Below are 20,329 nucleotides of genomic sequence, written 5' to 3'. Positions count from 1 at the left end.
TAAATCATAGTATGAATTTTCTTTTAGAAAACAAACAAAAACAGGGAATACCTGGTAAATATAGTAGGTAACTTCTAATGTACTTTCTAATGAAGCTTGTAAGAGAACTTCCAGCAAAATCTTTCCATTTTTAACAATAATTCAGTCTTTTATCATGGAACCAGAAAGATAAATCACACTGCATTTTAATAGAGTGACAATAATAGGAGTATGTTTTCTAAAAAAAGGAGTAAAATATTCATGTTCTTGTTTATCAAGGTCACCATTTCCCCAGCACCCACTGATACCTACTGTAATTTAAAATCATTACATTATTTATCTCCTTCCTATATTCTATGATCAAAAAAGTAAAATTATAGGTACTTCATCATCTAAGTAACAATATATTACTATACATAGTCTAACATTACTTAAGGAAAATTATTTTGGTAGTAAGTTTTTGTTTTCATCAAAGAGCAAAATACATCTAAATACTATAGGATTGAAACAGTATTCATCTGAAAAGGGAATAAAATGAATACCTTACCTATCTACAGCAACAACAACACTTTGAGAACTGGTTTCTCCAATGGATTCCTGAATACTTGCTATCTGCTTCCAGTCCACATTTCCTCCAACTACCACACATAAAAGAGAGTCATTTCAGTTTGAAAGCAATTCAGTGGGAGAATACACTAAAACACATTTCTAAAAGCAATTATTTTCCTAATAGAAGCAGCAAGGCTTTCAGTGAACAATTCTTTTGGCATCAGTGACATTTACCAAGGCCAAATATGGTATACTAAGTAGTATACAAGACATGCTTAGTAAGGAATAAACTGTGATTGCAAATATCACACAAATTAGGGGCACTGAGAACTTACGCAAGATTAATATCATTAGACGCAATTTCCCTTAATGTTTAAGAAATGCAGCATTAACCCCTGTTCCAGTACCTTCCAAGAATGATTCCAACTAGAATTCTTGGTTATTTAATCTCCAGATCCCTATTTATAAATGTTCGTTGGAAATTCTACCTATACATTCTAACATCCTCTTGTTCATAAAAAGTACTTAATTTTCCCCCTAAAACTGGTCTCCTGCATTGGACAGAACAATGATATTCCCCAGTTTAAAACTCTTAACCTTAGAACCATCTGATTATTTTTTCCCTCCTCCACTATCAATATTCAACAAGTCACTAAACATTTATTTGTACCTATTTTCAAATCATCTACCAATTCCATTCTTACTAAGTTTAGGAATTTCAGTCCTGGATTTTTAAAACAGTTTCCAGACTTATTTCCTTGCCAATAATTATTCTTTTCAATTTATCCTGCCAGCTTATATTCCTGAATCACATAAACTCTTCAGCATAGCACTTAAGGCATTTCTTACCAACATTATAGCTAACATGTGGCCCTACTCATAACATTTCTCAACCAAAACTTAACTACTAAGACCAATTTCAGCTCTCAGTGAAGGATTCCTTTACATAGTTCTCGTCTACCACTGAACTAAGTATCTATCTATTAAGTAGTACTCAAATCAGATGTACTTCCAAACATTTTGATATAGATTATTTTACATGTGCTAATGCTGTCCTCTTACTGGGATAAAAAATTCCCTAAAAAAGAACTGGGATGGTAGGAAAACAGCATTACGGAACACATGAAATGGAGAGCATGTTATAGGAATTTAAAGAAGAAAAACCTAGCAGAAAGGTGTCAATAACCATGTAACATGCTTTCCTTTGTGTATCAAATAAATGTCCTTTCCACAAAGCATTCTATACCTTTAATATTTAATATAATAATGTATAATCATTAATCATAACAATATTTAAAGGAATAAAAGAAAATGTTTATGAATCCAAAGAACCCATCTGACAAATGTGTGAAATCTTTCAAAGAATTGTATGATGGTATAACCTAGTAGGCTAATAGTTCCAGTTTTACCAAACCAGTTACTGAAAAGCACACATACTTAGGTTAACTAAGAAAGATACATGTATTGTAAATATTACCTAAGCTTTTTTTTAATATTAATATGTACTCTGGGGCCAGTGTTGTGGTACAGCAAGTTAAGCTGCCTCCTGCAACAGTGGCATTCCATATGAGTGCCAGTTTGAGTCCTGGCTGCTCTACTTCTGACCCAGCTCCCTGCTAATGAGCCTGGGAAAAGCATCGGAAGAAAGCCCAAATCCTTGGGTCCTTGCACTAATAAGAGACCTGGATGGAATTTTAGGCTATTGGCTTCAGCCTGGCCACTGGGGCCAATTGAGGAATGAAACAGAGGATGGAAGACCTCTCTCTCTCTCCCCCTTTCAAATAAATAATTTTTTTAAGGTTTATTCATTTATTTTTGAAAGGCAGAATACAGACAGAGAGAGAGCACATGCCAGAGAAATCTCCCATCTGCTGTTTCACTCTCCAATGCACACAATGGCTGGAGCTGGGTCCATCTGAAGCCAGGAGCCAGGAGCTTCTTCTGGGTCTCCCATGTGGAAGCAGGAGGCCAAGTAGTTGGGCCATCTTCCACTGCTTTCCTAGGCCACAGCAGAGAGCTGGATTGGAAGTAGAGCAGCTAGGATGTGAACCGGTGCTCATTTGGGATGCCAGTGCTGTGGGATTCAGTCCCACAGTGCTGACTCCAGTAAGTAAATATTTAAAAAGATATTAATATGTACCTTAAAATAACAGAATGAATGTAATTCAAATTTAATAACTATATACAATATTCTTAATAACTGAAAACAGACTTTTACCATAAATGAATATATGTCATCAGCTATCTATAGCCACAGGTTCCACAGATTTAACCAATTATGCACTGAAAATATCTGAAGGAAAAATTGCGTCTGTATTGATTAGGTACAGACTTTTTCTTGTCAATATTCCCTAAACACAGTACAAAAACTATTAAACAAAGCATTTATGTTGTGTTAAATATTATAAGTAATATAGAGATATTTAAGGTACACAGGAGGATGTGGGCAAGAACAAACACTGTACCATTTTATACAAGGGACTTGAACATCCATGTATTCTGGTATCCACAGCAGTCCTAGTCCAATCCTCTGTGGTTACCAAGGGATAACTGTACTTAATCTTGTCAAATTGGTTACATGAATACCTGGTGCACGGTTACTATTAATAAAGGAGGATATTACGTTAAACTAGCTCAATTTTCTCTACCACATCCTCATCTAGCTAGCTTAAATTAAAAATACAGCATCCTGCTCAAGAAGGCATCTGCTATCTGAGTAAGTGGGCACCAGCAAACAGGGGTAGACATTCCTGACATGGGCTAGCTGTTACCCAACAAGACAGAGCAGCTTCCTCAAGGTTACAGACTGAAAAATGTAACTCAGAGGAATCAGAAGTTAGTAGAATATGGACCATATCAAAAACAGCGTAAGAGAAAGCCTAAAGAAAGTATAAAGGAGAGTTACTGGGTTCTGGAGTGGCCTAGAAATCTGAACTGTTTTTGATTTCCAGTTCTATACTGTGTGTCTTAATGTAAATTTCTTTCTTTCCTAAAGTGAGAAGGCAGGTCATCAAATATCCTTACAACCTAAGTAGCACAATACCACAGTAACAAATTAATTCAAATTCATTTTCAAGTACATTAGAAAACATTAATAGCAAATACCATTATTTCTCATTTGACTACAAATTTCAGAGCATTAGAAATTTCCACTGGCATTTTATTTTTAGCATAACCTAATTCTGCATTCCTACTTGTTAAGACTGTAGTTCTACTTGCCTTCACACTTTCCTTTGCCATTTTCAAAGCTACTGAAATAAAACAGTACATATTCATTTCACCTGCCTGTATAAGTTTCATCTGTACCTAGTACAGCCTCCCAGATGGCTGTTCGAATCTTCAGAGTTGGACTTCCAGGTTAGGTACGTCACCAGGCAGGTGCTCAGGAGTTCTAAATCCTATAGGATTACTAAAGTATGAGGCCTACACCTGCATCTCCCAGATCTCACAACACCACAGAATATATGGTATCACAGAGAGGGACTGCACTGTTAGATGCTTCCACTAGACTACCACCAGCAACTAACTTTCCCTAGTCCCAGTGCAACTTGAACCACACCATGGTCCCTTGGTTTTTACCTTCTCTATGGATCCTTTCTAAGGTTTGAAATTGTTTTGATTTTCTTGAGAATTTTTACTGCTAGCAAAAACAGAGAAATCAAAGATAAAAATGACCAGAATGCACTATTACAGTACAAAGTTTTTTTTTTTTTTTTTGACAGGCAGAGTGGACAGTGTGAGAGACAGAGAGAAAGGTCTTTCTTCGCCGTTGGTTCACCCTTCAATGGCCGCCGCAGCTAGTGCACTGCGGCCAGTGCACCGCGCTGATCCGACGGCAGGAGCCAGGTGCTTCTCCTGGTCTCCCGTGGGGTGCAGGGCCCAAGGACTTGGGCCATCCTCCACTGCACTCCTGGGCCACAGCAGAGAGCTGGCCTGGAAGAGGGGCAACTGGGACAGAATCCGGCGCCCCGACCTGGACTAGAACCCGGTGTGCCGGCGCCGCAGGCGGAGGATTAGCCTGTTGAGCTGCGGCGCTGGCCATAGTTTTAAAAGATAATAGTCCTGGATTTCAGGCATATTCCTTGTGCTCTAAGTCATGGCTATATTCCTTGTTTGAAGGTGGTAAGGGGAGGCTGGACACAGAATATACAGTAACCTCTAACATACCAGCCAAGTCTATTCATATATATGTATATGAGTGTTCTGAGTTAATCTTAAACAAGCTTATGAAATCACCTTTAGTTTGCAAAAACAGAAACTGTATCTCAGAAGGTTAAAGTAACTTACATATGGTAAGGAAAAAATACACAAGAATTTGAACACAGAGTGTAGTATTTAAGGTCGAAGTGAAAACTTTTCTTCTCCCCTGGTGTAATCTGTTCCATTTATGACTAAAATTGTAGTGTCTTGATTCTTCTGTACCCATTTATCACTAGTATTTTCCTTTGTTCTGTTGGGTTACACCAGGAAGTACCTGGCCATATCGAGCACCTGGGTACCATGGTGAGTGATTTCACAAAGGGGAAAGTCTGATTAAGCCCACACAATGCCTATAAAAATTCTGAATGTGAATGCTTTCTCTAGCTTGCCCTATTATACCAGTGTTCACATATTTAAGATACCTGCTTTGTATTAAAAGCAGGTCATTGGCCAGTGCCGTGGCTTAACAGGCTAATCCTCCACCTTGCGGCGCCGGCACACCGGGTTCTAGTCCCGGTTGGGGCGCCGGATTCTATCCCAGTTGCCTCTCTTCCAGGCCAGCTCTCTGCTATGGCCCGGGAAGGCAGTGGAGGATGGCCCAAGTGCTTGGGCCCTGCACCCCACGGGAGACCAGGAAAAGCACCTGGCTCCTGGCTTCGGATCAGCACAATGCGCCGGCTGCAGTGGCCCTTGGAGGGTGAACCAATGGCAAAAAGGAAGACCTTTCTTTCTCTCTCTCTATCCACTCTGCCTGTCCAAAAACAAACAAAACAAAACAAAGCAAACCTTAAAATGAATTTAAAAAAAAAAAAAACCAAACTGCAGGTCATTTTAAACTATCACTTTATCCCAAGCTGAGACTAAGGGTCATTTAAAGTTGCAAACCAGATCAGACCAATATGACAGTTTTCCCTATTCAGCCCATCTTGCATTTCCTCAAGTTAGACAAAAGACATTTTATCTTATCTCTCCATTAATATCTCACTGTTACAATAAAGACTAGCAATGACAAAAACAATTTTTGATACTTTGAATAAAGAGCTTTTAAAAAACTTACCTAACCCTAGACCCACAAATTCATCAGGAGCCTGATCTTTTGTTCCAGTAAGAGATCCTTCTCTGCCTCGCACTGTTCCAGAAATGTATCGAGGTTTTACTCCCGTTCCTATAAGCTGTGCCAGCTCCAACTGACTGATGCACTTCAGAATCTTGATTACAAAAAGGAAACTTTTCTTTAAATTCTGTTAAAACCATTCTTGAACACATTTAAATATACACAGCTAGGATTTAAATACAGGCTGCACAGTAAATCATAAAAAACTAAACATACTAATCTTACACATACTAAATAAGCTTGCTCCCCAAATACTTAAATATGCCAGTGATAGAATGTTTAGCATTAGTTCATTTTATAAACCAAACTGCAAATCTGAAAATAAAAGAGGTGGTATACCTCATGCCACGAATTTCCTAAATAATTTCCATCTGTATGAGCCACCGTGATAAGTGTTTTTATGGTGTCAATGTTCTTCTGTTTCATTTCAGTAATACCAGAACTCACTGTGAGTAAGGTAAATCTTGCCAGTGCCTGGACATATGCATCTCTTTCGAGCTATAAAAATAAGAAAAGTATACTGTAAATATACAAATTCTCTACTGATGAAACCTATTTACTTGTTTAGTAAGTGTTTAACTGATATGTCATAAATAACATACAATACTGAAAAATACAATTTTTACACCTTTAAGATAAATGAAGCAGAAAAGACATCATTTGCTAAAATCCAAAGGCAATGGAGGTGTTAAATCTAGGAAGATTTTTAGTGAAAACCAATTAATTTGCACAGTCAAAACCATTCATTAAGTACTTTGTTTCAAGTAGCACATGAATTAGGAAAATTATCTGCTTATAAATTTCTCATTTTTTCTCTACAGCTAGGCTATGCTTTTTATGCAATAACATTCATAAATGAAAAATGAGTTGAGAGACAGAGAAAGAAAAGGAAAAAATTAAATTTATCCTTCAAGCATATAAATTACAGAAGGGACCACTTCCATGAAACTTCTGTATTAAGATACTTGGCTCTAGTTAGAACCTTGTATAAAATACATCGATATACATATACAAGTCAATAAGAATGAACATGCAACATGTTTAAATAAGATACTCAACATATAGAAATTTATAGTTTTGAAAATTTTAAATCTAGCTAATATTCTAAAGAGAAAAAATACAAAAAACAAAGTTGTTAGAGTGAATTGTAGATCAGTATAGATCTGTCATAGCTTCTTAGCAACTAGAACATTAAAATTCATTTGAATTTCATTATAAAGTCAGTCATTAATAAGACATAAAAAATTACTGCAACTTAAACTACAATAATAGTGGTTAAGTAAACAATGACTTCCAGACTGGCTACAAAAGTAAAATTCCTTGTTACCTGAATGCTGAAAATGCATGCAATTCTGATTGCACATCTGATACCTTCCAGACAGAGAGAGGCTACTTCAGTATCATCACAATCTTGGAGACCTACACTAAATGCAGCCAGAAAAGGTGTCCAAGCCAACTAGAAAAATAACATAAAATACATTATGGACATCAAGTAACAATCGTATTTATAAGAGTACTTTGGAAGTTCATGGAAAATGGGGCCAGCATTGTGGCACAGTAAGTTAAGTCTGGATGCCGACATCCCATTTGGACACTGGTTCAAGTCCAGGTTGCCCACGAATGCACCTGTGAAAGCAGCTGAAGATGGCCCAAATCCCTGTACCCATGTAGGAAACCTGGATGGAGTTCCGGACTCCTGACTTTGGCTTGGCCCAGCCCCAGGTGTTATGGCAATTTGGGGAGTAAATCAGCAGATGGAAGATTTCTTTCTCATTCTTTCTCTCCCCTCTGTAACTCTGCCTTTCAAATAAATAAATAAATCTTTAAAAAGAAATAATGGAAAATGCGCATTATGAAAAACTGCATGAGTTTCAAAACATTTTTGCACCAATTAAACTTATATCTTTAAAAATTCCATTTCCCAGAAACTTTTTGAAGTATTCTTGTACTACATTAGTATTTCCCCAAGCTTTTCCAAGATTTGAGGAAGTTCTGGAAAAAAAAACAAAACAAAAAAAAAAACAAAACAAAAAAAACACACGTGAGGTTGCTGACACAGTTATCTGGAAAGTTTTCTTAACACAATGGAGAAAAGCTATTTGATGCTGCCTTGGCTATATAAATGGAAAAGCAAGTTTATAAATTCAGTAGGCGTATGCTAAGAACAGTTTCTATAAATTATTCACATGAATTTAAAAAGTAGGAATAGTCAATATTCATAAGAAATGTAAATTTTATCTGACTTCAGGGCTCAAGGCTTTGCAGACTTTGGTCCATGGACTATTTCAAACGTTCTTTATATCCAATAATATTCTTTTTATTATCTTCTTACATGCAACAGTAACATTATTCTCTTTTCTTTAAACCTGCTCTGTGGACATCATTTAACCTATTTTTTTTTTTTTTTTTTTGACAGGCAGAGTGGACAGTGAGAGAGAGAGAGGGAGAGAGAGAGAGAGAGAGAGAAAGGTCTTCCTTTGCTGTTGGTTCACCCTCCAATGACCGCCGCTGCCAGCACACCGCGCTGATCCAAAGGCAGAAGCCAGGTGCTTATCCTGGTCTCCCATGTGGGAGCAGGGCCCAAGCACTTGGGCCATCCTCCACTGCACTCCCGGGCCACAGCAGAGAGCTGGCCTGGAAGAGAGGCAACCGGGACAGAATCCGGTGCCCTGACCGGGACTAGAACCCAGTGTGCCGGCGCCGCAAGGCACAAGATTAGCCTGTTGAGCCACGGTGCCAGCCCTAAATTTTTTTTAATAGTTAAATATTTCACACTGATAGTGATATTCCAACTTCCTGGATAGTATTTTTTTAAAAAGTTCAATAAAATCCCTCATTACAGATTGTGGAAGACAACAAACAGAATAATACAGCCAAGAAAATAACAACTGGAATTTTCTTTTTCTTTTTTTTAGATTATTTATTTGAAAGGTTGAAAGGCAAATATACAGAGAGAAGTATCTTCCATCTTTTGGTGTACCAGTACCCAGGGCTGGGCCAAGCTGAAGCCAGAGTCAGGAACTCCTCTGGGTTTCCCCTATGTGGGTCAGCAGGGACCCAAGCACTTGATCCAGCATCCACTGCCTTCCCAGGTGCATTAGCAGGAAACTGGATGGGAAGCAGAGCAGCCAAGACTGGAACAGGCACTCTGATATGGGACGTGGATGTCACAAGAGGCACAGTAACCCTGAGCACCACAATGCCTGCTCCCAGACAACTGGAAGTTTAAAAACCGTGATAAACATTCTAGCATTACTAAGGAAAACAGAATTGCCCAGGCAATTCTAACTTCAGAAAGTTCTTAAACTTCAGAAAGTTTAGATGTAATAGTTAATCATCTCTAAACAAAAGAACATAAACCACAGTCCCTAGGTTCTGCCATTAATTTAATCTGTGAACCTCATTTTTCTTCATCTATAATACTTGGATTGCCAGTAGAAAGAGATGCTGTGGGAAGCATATGAAGTGTAGTATATAACTGCAAATTACAAGATGAAAGTAATAAATTATACATTCTATTATAAATAACTCCTTTATCTAAAAACATGTAGTATACTTTATACCAGCAGAAATACAAATGGTTCTTAAGCCAGTGGACCAGATGTTTAACTTCCTACCAAACTGTATCAGATAATTTCAAGGTGACAGAGAAACTGTTTTCTAGTAATTGCACAACCTTTGTGAAATACAATTTGTCAGTAAATAAAAAGATACTTTAAAATGTTTATGTCCCTTAATATTATATCGCACTCTAGGAATTTATCATTCATTCCTTCTCCCAGCCAGTATTTATTTATATTTAGCTCTTTTTTAAAAAAAGATTTTATTTATTTAAAAGACAGAGTTACAGAGAGGGGTAGAGACAGAGAGACAGATCTTAAATCCACTGGTTTACTCTCCAAATGGCTGCAATGGCCAGAGCTGAGCTGATCCGAAGGCAGGAGCCAGGAGCTGCTTCTAGGTCTCCCACGTAGGTGTCAGGGCCCAAGCACTTGGGCCATCCTCTGCTGCTTTCCCAGGTGCATTACCAGGGAGCTGGATGGGAAGTGGAGCAGCCAGGACTCAAACCAGTGCCCATATGGCACGTTGATGCTGCAGGCTGGGGCTTTAACCTGTTTCCCAGCCACAGTGCAGGTCCCCCTATCCTTAGCTCTTATCACAAACCAGAAACTATGTTAGACATTAGGGAAAGTGAACAGTCTTCTGTTTCACAAATACAGATAATGCATATGTGTGTGTGTATATATATGTAAATATATTATAAACATAATGAAGGGAAAATACAGCATGTGATGAAAAGGGACTGAGGTCAAATGGCAGAGCAGAACTCTCTCACCAGGTGATTTTTAAATTAGGAACTACTTGGGCAAAGCAGGAAAGAGTATTTTAGACAAAGGACACAGCATGTATAAACACCCTGAAAAGAATTTAAAACATTCCAGAAACTAAAAGAAAGTCAATGTAACTGCAACATAGTACAAAACAGAAGAGATTAGCAGTGACCTTGGAGAGGGATGTGGAGCTAACCATAGAATGTCTCCAGATCTTTGAGTGTGTGAGGTAACACAAATATCAAGTTATATCAAGGAAGAGCTTTAAGGCACATCTCTTTTGGTAGGGGAGAGACCTTCCAAGTGCTCATGGAAAAGTGGAATTAAAGGATAAAAAACATAAACTTTATTTCTCAATAAAACTTCCATCAAGTTCAAGATAGCTTTTTTTTATTTTTTTGAAAGAGACAGTGAGAGACAGACAGACAGAGAGAAAGGTCTTCCTCCAATTGGTTCACCCCTAAAATGGCCACTACGGCCAGAGCTACGCCAATCTGAAGTCAGGAGCCAGGGGCTTCCACCTGGTCTCCCACACGGGTGTAGGGGTCCAAGCACTTGGGCCATCCTTCACTGCCTTCCTGGGCCACAGCAGAGAGTTGGACTGGAAGAGGAGCAACCGGGACTAGAACCTGGCACCCATATGGGATGCCAGCATGCAGGCAGAGGATTAACCAAGTGAGCCACGGCACTGAGCCCAATACTTCTGCAAGCAACAGTGCCAGCCATTCAGTCCATCCCTAAGGAAAAGAAGAACCTGGGAATTTAACTCATGTCAATGCAGTCTTTTTTATATTATCACCTAAAGAAGAAGAGGTACTTTCAATGACACTTTGGGGTCAGCGCTTGGCATAGTGGGTAAAGCCTCTACCTGCAGGGCCAGTATCCAATATGCGTACCAGTTCGTGTTCACTTGCAATCCAGCTCTCTGCTATGGAGGATGGCCCAGGTGCTTGCCCCTGCACCCACATGGGAGATCCAGAAGGAGCTCTTGGATATTGTCTTTGGATGGGCGTGGCTCATCCAAAGGAGGAATGAACCAGTGGGGAGTGAACCAGTGGATGGAAGACCTCTCTCTCTCTCTGTGTAACTCCAACTTTCAAATAAATAAATAAATCTTAAAAAAAAAAAAAGATGCTTTAAGTAAGACAAGGAAAGAAAAAGAAAGCAGAAGGAGCCAATCCAAGGCCATGAGGCGAGGCCTAATGATTTTTCACCAAAATTCACAAAACTGCTCTTGTTTCAAGAGAGTTGCAAGCAGAGACACTATCATGGTGGAAGACTCTAATGAAGCTTTCCTCTCCGCTAAAGCTTTGGAAAACTTTCTCAAAACACTGCTAATAAATTGATGTTAGCACTTTTTTGACCTCCAGAAAGTCAACAAGCAAAATGCTTCACCATCGCCCCCAAACCAACTGCTATGATGATGTGTATTTTTAAAATCTACTTGAAAGGCAGAGCAGGCCGGCGCCGCAGCTCACTAGGCTAATCCTCCGCCTTGCGGCGCCAGCACACAGGGTTCTAGTCCTGGTCGGGGCACCGGATTCTATCCCGGTTTGCCCCTCTTCCAGGCCAGCTCTCTGCTGTGGCCCGGGAAGGCAGTGGAGGATGGCCCAAGTGCTTGGGCCCTGCACCCCATGGGAGACCAGGAGAAGCACCTGGCTCCTGCCATCGGATCAGCGCGGTGCGCCGGCCGCAGCGCGCCAACCGCGGCGGCCATTGGAGGGTGAACCAATGGCAAAAAGGAAGACCTTTCTCTCTCTCTCTCTCTCACTGTCCACTCTGCCTGTCAAAAAAAAAAAAAAAAAAAAAAAAGGCAGAGCAACAGAGAGACAAAGAGAGATTTTCCACTCACTGGTTCACACCTCAAATGCCCACAGTTGTCAGAAGACTGGAACTCCATACAGGTCTCCCACATGCGTGACAGGGGCCCAAGCATTTCCGCTATCATCCACTGCCCCCAAGATGCACTAGCAGGAAACTCAATCAGAATTGGAGCACCTGGACTCACACTGGCACTTGTATATAGAAGTAAGCATCCCAAATGCAAGCTTAACCTGCTATATAACACCTGCCTTGATATTTATCTTGATTGGATTACTTCTGACTCCTGGCAGTCATTGTTTTGTCTTAAAGATCATACTGACAAAGCCATGTCTCAATTCCTGTTGTAGTTCTTCCAAGAATGCTTTAGGACTTAATTGCACTTGTTGAAAATTTCCACTGAACCATCTGTTCTTGTCTGCAGTTGACAGGGATGCAACACTTTTGGCACCAGCAAGCAGAAAGCTTGCTTCACTTTAAATTTTTCAGTCAGAATTGTATAAGCTGACTCAACTGAGGTATCTAAGGTGTTGGCTATTGTTTCTGCTGTGACTCACCAGCCCTCTTCGATTAGGGCACAGACAAAACTACTTTTCTCCTTATAGATTGACGTGGAAGACAATCTGCTTCTACAGCTTCATCTTCAACACTGTCTCCTCCCTTTTAAAATGCATCATCTATTTGCAAACTGCTGATTTCATCAGGTATATCGCCCCCAAAAATGTTTTGTAATGCATCAGTGATTTTATCATCCACCCAAGTTTCATCATCAATTTGAGGTTTGCTTTGCTTCAATTTTAGCAGAATTCATGCTGCTCTGAAAGTGGCTCTTTTCAAACTGATGTTTTATCCCTCTTAGTTTCTCAAACTAGATCCTGTTCAGACATATTATAACAAGTCCATATGAGTTTATCTTAGTGCAAAAAAGCTTTGAAATCAATGCATACTTTTCTCATAATATCCATTTTTCATGAATTCTGTGAAGAGCCCTCTATTTTGAAAAGATAACTCTGGCGTCTGTAAGTGGGTAAAAGGAGCATGAGAGGAGACATGGGGATGACAGTTTGGAGAATGTTACAGTAATCAGAGAAATGAGGGTTTCTGAGAGGGTAGTGGTAATAAAAATGGCAATGAGGAGAAAAGGTCCTTGATTTTAGCTCGGAGAATGTACAGATAAATTACAGCTAATCCAAAGAATAGACCAAAAAGCTATCTAAGAACTTATAAAGAAATGCCAAAAGACTTATATGAGAAACAGCAAAATATGTGAGTCTAATGCATGTTATGATCACAATGGTTTAAAACAGAAATGGTTTAAACAAGGTAACAGAGGTTTTCTGATAGTAGAATTATGGCTCGTTCCTTATTCTTTTTCTTTTTTAAATCTCCCACGTCCCCTGCCAAACATTATTTAAAAGCAAAACAGTAGATCATTTAAAACAAAACAAAAAGCTACTTCTTAAAATTTAACTCACAATAAAAAGTGTTTCTTATATTTCAACATCATTTTCTATGTTATTATAAAAGATAAGGTCAGTTATATTCCTCTACTCCATCAAACTTTGTTTCCCTAGGCCCTCACTCTCATTCAATAATACTTTCATCAACTTTTAGAAATACCATATCACATAAATTTTTTTTTAAGATTTATTTATGTATTTGAAAGAGTTACAGAGGAGAAGCGGAGATAGAGAGATAGATCTTCCATCAGCTGGTTTACTCCCCAAGTGGTTGCAATGGTTAGGGTGACCACATGGGTGCAGGGAGCCAAGAAGTTGGGCCATCTTCAGCTGCTTTCCCAAGCATATTAGCAGGGAGCTGGATCAGAACTAGAACAGCCAGAACTTGAACCTACAACTATATGGGAAGACAGCATTGCAGGTGGGCTTTACCCACTACACCACAGCACCAGCCCCCACATCACATAGATTATAACGTAAGGATAGGAGTAAGGAATGAAGAAAGGAAGCACAGAAACTTGTGGTCATCTTACACTATCCACACACTGTTCTCCAAAAGATTCATGCAAAATGAAGCTAAAAGAGTTATATTTATTCTGGTGCAAATAAATTTTGACACCTAAGCTTACAAAGCATCTTCAAAATGTACATGAAATATATATTATAAAAAAAATGCATGAATTTAAAAGTTTTTGCATAAAATAAACATCTTTTAATTCTATTTTTCCACAAACTTAAAAAAAAAAAAACCTCAGACATGTAGTTAGAATGAGAAGTCAATTTAGAATTTCAGCCTTCATAGATCATTTTACACAGTCTCATCAAATGGAAAATACTTTATCTACTTTCCCTTTTTCAAACTTGACTTGACTTGCCTCTACTTCCCTACAACCCTGTAATGTACTGCTTACTCATTTTGAAATCTGGATAAAGGATAGAACAGAAGAACAGGAGAATGAAGAAAAAGAATGGGGAATTAAATTTGGAGAACAGGTAATTCTCAATCTGACTAAATAAACCCAGAAAGACAATGCTCCCTTCTGTTCTGTAACCTAGTTTCTGGGTTCCAGGTATAGGTATATCCTTCATGTTAGTTCCTGGGCTAGAAGCACTGACAGAGAGCAAGCTTCATGATCACTTTAAAATATGGGTTAATCTCAAATATTTAAGAGTCACACATTTAGAGGAAACTAGGCCAAAAATTAATGATCACTACCTAAAACCTCCCTACTCTTAATTCCTAAGATTTCACACCTGTTAATTGCTTGTAGTATATACCTCTTCGTGTTCTCTTTAAAATAAAATTAGTATCTATCTTAAATAACATGGCAATAACATTCTAGTCTACATTAAGAAGCTACATCATTATACTTCTTTTAACTTAAAAAATGAGTACACTGCATGAAATTACATAAAAATGTGTATAAAGTCATGAGTAATTCTAACCTTAAACATGGGTCTCACATGCTCCAAATGTGTCGCACTTGTAAAAGGTGCCTGAACATGGCTCACTGCTTCCATGAGTGCTTTCGCTGTCTTGGCCATCTGTTCCATTTCCAAGTTATACAGAAGTCTTCTTTGTTTTTCACTGGCTACATCTGAAACAATAAACATTATTAGCATTTAAAATGTAAAACATTTAAAAATGCTATTTTGATGCTTTACTATCAAATAATTATCACCACTAATTAAAAATAGTTATAAGAAGGAGACACAGGAGGTTACATACTGTATGATTCTACTTTTAAAAAAACTCAGAATAGCTATATCCATAGAAACTGAAAATACATTACTGTTTGCCTGGGGACACGGGAAATGGGGAGCAACTGCTTAATGGGTTTGGGGTACTGAGGGTACAGAGATGTTTTAGAAGTATACAACGGTGGTGGTTACAAAACACTCTGAATGTTCTAAATGTTGCTCAGTTCACTTTAAAATCATCTTATATTACATGAATTTCAATTCAAAAATTAATGGACTAGGAGTTAGGGATAAGTAGAAACCTATAAAAAAAGGAAAGAGTAAGTACAACCATCACAATAAATGGATTAATTAAACAACCCAAATGTGGGGTAGAAGAAAAGCAGAAGAGATCAGTAAAAGTTAATGGCATTAATGTACCAGACATGCTTGAATGACATTTCCTGAATTAACATGGAAATACTGGCCCTAATATTCCAGGGAAATTTTAGTGTTTCCTGCATACTATCTCCTTCCCATTTCTAGCTTCTCACTGATTTCCCATCACCACATACACAAAACAGGCCACTGAAAGAGGGATGTGATGTTACAGGGAAAATAAAGAAAATTAAATCACATGTGAAAATGAAGACTTAATCAATACAAAAGTGTACCTCAAAATGTTCATAGACAATGTTATTTTTGAATTCCATTTTCCATGGAAATTTTTTTAAAAGATTTTATTTATTTGAAAGGCAGAGTTTCAGAGAGAGAGAGAGAGAGAGACAGATCTTTCATCTGTTGATTCATTCCCCAAATGGACACAATGACCAAGGCTGAGCCAGACTGAAGCCAGGAGCCAGAAGCTTCTTCCAGGTCTCCCACATGGAGGTAGGGGCCGCTGCTTTCCCAGGTGCATTAGCACAGTGCTAGATCAGAAGTGGAGCAGCTGGGACTCGAACTGGTATCCATAGGGGAAGCCACCATCGCAGAAGCTTTACCTGCTAGGCCACCTTGCCAGCCCTTTTCTATGGAAATTTTGAAGCATTCTTGTACTTAATGCTGTAAGCAGAGCTGAAAGTAACATTATCAAATAAACTGCTGATCTATAACTGGACTGGAATAAGAGCCAAGGATGCCCATTTCAAGATTTGGCTTTGCCACGTAACGTTTCTGGGTTTTAGGATTGAGGATTGAATGTACGTTTTTATACATACTCACCACACAGATTCTGATTATCTTTGCTAAACTCTCTAGAATTTTCTTCCTCTATAAAGGGAAAATTTCCTAAAATTCCTTAGAATATAACTGTCCACACAATGACAAAAGATAAGGCCCAAATACTCTATTATTCTTTCTAACATTATTGCCCTAAACCTCTTGATTTATAATTCAACTAAGAAAAATATATTATATGAACCTCATTGCTTCTCTCCTTTCTAAAGAATTCTGCTATTGCAATCTTTTTAAGCTTGAGATTTTACTTCCAAATAGATGTGTTCAACAAAGTTGGAATTTCCTTTCTCTATTACTATTAGATTTTTGAATCATTACTGTTACCTCATTCCCACAATCATATTATGGCTTTAATTTCATCACCACTATTTGCATGTATTGTGCCTAGAATGAAGCTAGGATCACAGCTGGCTCCTATTGTTGGTCGAATCTAGAGACCCTATAGTGACAGAATTTGTGGTCTATCTGAAGCAGTAATTTCAAACTCTATAAGCTCCCCCACGTTCCTAAACTTGTCCACCTCTTCTAACCGCCCTGCTTCTAGCTTTCATTTATGTGTAACGATTGATGACAGATGGAAATATGTTGCTTGTAGATGGTGAGGAGGCAGGAAAAAAATAGTTGAAGCATGATTAGTATATCTTTCCTCAAGATGTGGGGAAAAAGTAGATCACCAAAGTATAACACTTCTCATCAAAACACGGTTCTGTTCCTTATTTTTGGGTTACTTTATTATTTTTAATTGGCACTTACTTATAATTATCAGGTACAGTGTGACAACTTGATATATATGTATGTTAGAAGCAAGTGTGGGTAATTAGCACCTTCCTTTATCCTTTATCATTTTTTCTTGTTGGCAGCCTCCGAAGTTCTTTCTTCTAGTAGTTACTTTATTTCCAATCAAGTGAAAAATTCTTTTAGGAACCCATATTTTCCCCTTAAATAATCATCATTCAACTGATTTGGATACTTACTTTGTTTACTTGATTTTGTAGGGATTGTCAGTTCTTTCGTTTCTTTCATTGATATTTTTTTCCCAGCTATCTCGTTATAGATGGCTGATAGATATTCTTCAGGAAGGTCTTTACTGTCATTGATACCTCTATTCATCTTAATATACTGTTCCTTTGTCATTTTATTTTTAACCTAAACATGAAAAAACGTTACAATTCCTAAAAATTGACATTTAAATTCCACTGACATTTTTAAGAATTTGAATATTATCTAAGAAACTTGATATTCTAAATAAGTGGAAAATAATTAGCAAAACATACATAAAATAATAAAAGGATGTCACAGAAAGTAAATATATGTACAGAAGATCCATTTTGGTATGTAAATACCAAACTCGCCTTGTTCTGATGTGCACATGAGTAATTTGCAACAAGGAAGGAAAGAGACTCAATAATGAAGTTAAATCTGTTTTTGTCCACAGTTTAAGAGCTCAAGTAGTCTCTTTAAAAATTGATATGACAAATTTCTCTCTCTTTTTTTTTAAAAGGTAGAGTTATGGAGAGAGACAGAACAGAGACAGAGAAGTATTCTATCTGCTGGCTCACTCCCCAAATGGCCACAATACCTGGGGCTGGGCCAGGCTGAAGCCAGGAGCCACGAGCCTCCTCTGGGTCTCACACATTGGAGCAGGGGCCCAAGCACCTGGGCCACCCTCCAACCCCCTCCCAGGTGCATCAGCAGAGAGCTGGATACGAAGCAGAGCAGCCAGTGACCATGTGGGATGCCGGCACTGCAAGCAGCAGCTTAATCCGCTATGGAACAAGGCTGGTCTGAATATGAAAATTATCACAAACATAAAAATAAAGCTCAAATCTTAGTTCAGTGTTATATTGAAATAAAGCTGATTTTATTGAACAAAAGATGTAAGAATAATGTACTTTATTTACTAATCTGTGTAGTTCTGAAAATATGTAAAAGGATTTTTTAGCATTTCTTCAAAATTAGTACAATTTACAAATGTATAGGAGAATATGACACAACTGCTGATGTCAACTATTTATAGAATCAAGTATGCTTAAAAGCATAACCTTCTAAAGACAAAGGCATGTACTCCAAAGATATCTAAATAGATCATTATCTGTGGACTGCCTTCCAAAACCATGGAAAAGGTAATTATGCTGGATAATATAAATTCTGAAGGTGAGCTGCTTTGAGTATGTCAACAACATGCCAAAGGCAAATCTTAAATAATTTTCTTTAAAAAAAAAAAAAAATCAGGTCAAGCTGTGGTAAATGCATACAACAATGAAATTATCCCACTTTATGTGTAGTATATATTTTCCATATTAATACTGTCTTAAACATCTTAATGCACAGAAATTTCCATGTTGCACAGTTTAATAACAAACTTCAAACAAATTTAATTCTTCCAATATATCTCAGATTAGTATAAATTTATCTTGTACCCTAAAAAAATCACTAGATGCTATTCTCAGAAGTACCAAGAAATTCTTGCAACTATATATAAAACATAATTTTACCCAAGAATATCAGAATTTTTAGAAACTAAGCAAAACATATTTAAATTTCAAAAATAACCTTTAGTGCATATCAAAAATCAAGAGTTATTTAATATTTAACAAGGAGTTAATTTTTGAAGCAAATGAAATTTGAACATTTCTTAGAGATTTAATATTTTTAAATTTTTTGTTAGTTTTTTAGGTGTCAAGCTATTGTGGTTATGTTTAAATAGAGTATTTCTATTTTAGAAATACATACTGACGGGGCTGGCGCTGTGGCCTAGCAGGTAGAGCTGCCGCCTGTGGTGCCAGCATCCCATATGGGCACCAGTTCGAGTTCCGGCTGCTCCACTTCTGATCCAGCTCTCTGCTATGGCCTAGGAAGGCAGTGGAAGATGGCCCAAGTCCTTGGGCCTCTGCACCCATGTGGGAGACCCAGAAGAGGCTCCTGGCTCCTGGCTCCAGATTGGCACAACACCGGCTGTTGCAGTCATTTGGGGAGTGAACCAGTAGATAGAAGACCTTTCTCTCTCTCTGCCTCTGCCTCTCTGTAACTCTGCCTTTCAAACAAATAAATAATTCTTTAAAAATAAAATACATACTGACATAAATTCAGATGAAATTATCTGAGGCAGATAAAGTATGCAGTTCGAACAAGACTGGCCACAAGGTGGTAACTGTGGAAGCTGGGTGTTGGCACATGAGGGTTCACCTCTTGAGTTTTCATCTCTCTACTGTTTAAGTTTGACACATTAAACAAGAGATGGCTTATGTGTGGTGTTTTCCACATTGTGACATGCACAGATGTTAAGGTCTATAAACTTTGTTTAGATTAAAATATATCTTACTATACAGCTGTCAATCATGAGACTGACAAATATGAATCTATCTCAAAAAGCTCATGGGAAAAAGGAATTAAAAACGCTTTGGGGGCTGCCATTGTGGCTTAGTGCATTAAGTTGCCACCTGCAACACCAGCATCGTATATAGGAGCTGGTTTGAGACTAAGATGCTCCACTTCTGATCCAGCTGCCTGCTACTGCACCTTGGAAAGCAGCAGACGACATCCCAAGTGCTTGGACCCCTGAACCCACGTGGGAGACCACGTGGCTTCAGTCTGGTCCATCCCTAGCCCTTGCTGCCATTGGAGAGTGAAATGGTGGATGGAGGATCTCCCCCCCCCCCCCCGGTCTTTCCCTCTAACTCTACTTTTCAAATTGAAAAAATAAGAATAGTAAAAATTAAAAAAGCTTTGAAATATTTCCCATGAACTTTCTGAAGACTCCATGTATATATTATACACACACCTAAAAGTCTAAATAGAATTACCACCAGATACTGTTTTTATAAAATATACATCACAAATATACCACTTTAATAAATTGCTCGATTAAATGAGATTAAAATTTCAACTACTACTTCTTGAATTCAAAAAAATATATTTGATTTCTAGTGCTAATTGTTAAACTGACATAGAAGAAAGTA

The 20,329-nt window shown here is 38.0% G+C and overlaps 1 protein-coding gene across 2 annotated transcripts in view; it reads right to left on the bottom strand.

The window, feature by feature from the left end:
- ARFGEF1 (ADP ribosylation factor guanine nucleotide exchange factor 1) overlaps positions 1 to 20,329 on the bottom strand; it is a 149,910-nt gene that overhangs the window by 38,920 nt on the left and 90,661 nt on the right. For both annotated transcript variants that reach the window (XM_062188387.1, XM_062188385.1), the window contains exons 18-23: positions 17,345 to 17,516; positions 14,901 to 15,052; positions 7,170 to 7,298; positions 6,182 to 6,340; positions 5,786 to 5,936; positions 527 to 617 (exon numbers count right to left, since the gene is read on the bottom strand). In XM_062188387.1, the coding sequence (XP_062044371.1) occupies positions 527 to 617; positions 5,786 to 5,936; positions 6,182 to 6,340; positions 7,170 to 7,298; positions 14,901 to 15,052; positions 17,345 to 17,516 (854 nt within the window). The remainder of the gene's footprint in view (positions 1 to 526; positions 618 to 5,785; positions 5,937 to 6,181; positions 6,341 to 7,169; positions 7,299 to 14,900; positions 15,053 to 17,344; positions 17,517 to 20,329) is intronic.

The sequence above is a fragment of the Lepus europaeus genome, chromosome 4 (assembly GCF_033115175.1).
Source record: "Lepus europaeus isolate LE1 chromosome 4, mLepTim1.pri, whole genome shotgun sequence".
Lineage (NCBI taxonomy): Eukaryota > Metazoa > Chordata > Mammalia > Lagomorpha > Leporidae > Lepus > Lepus europaeus.
Note: the sequence above shows the minus strand (reverse complement) of the source record. Positions and strands in the feature narration are given on the sequence as shown.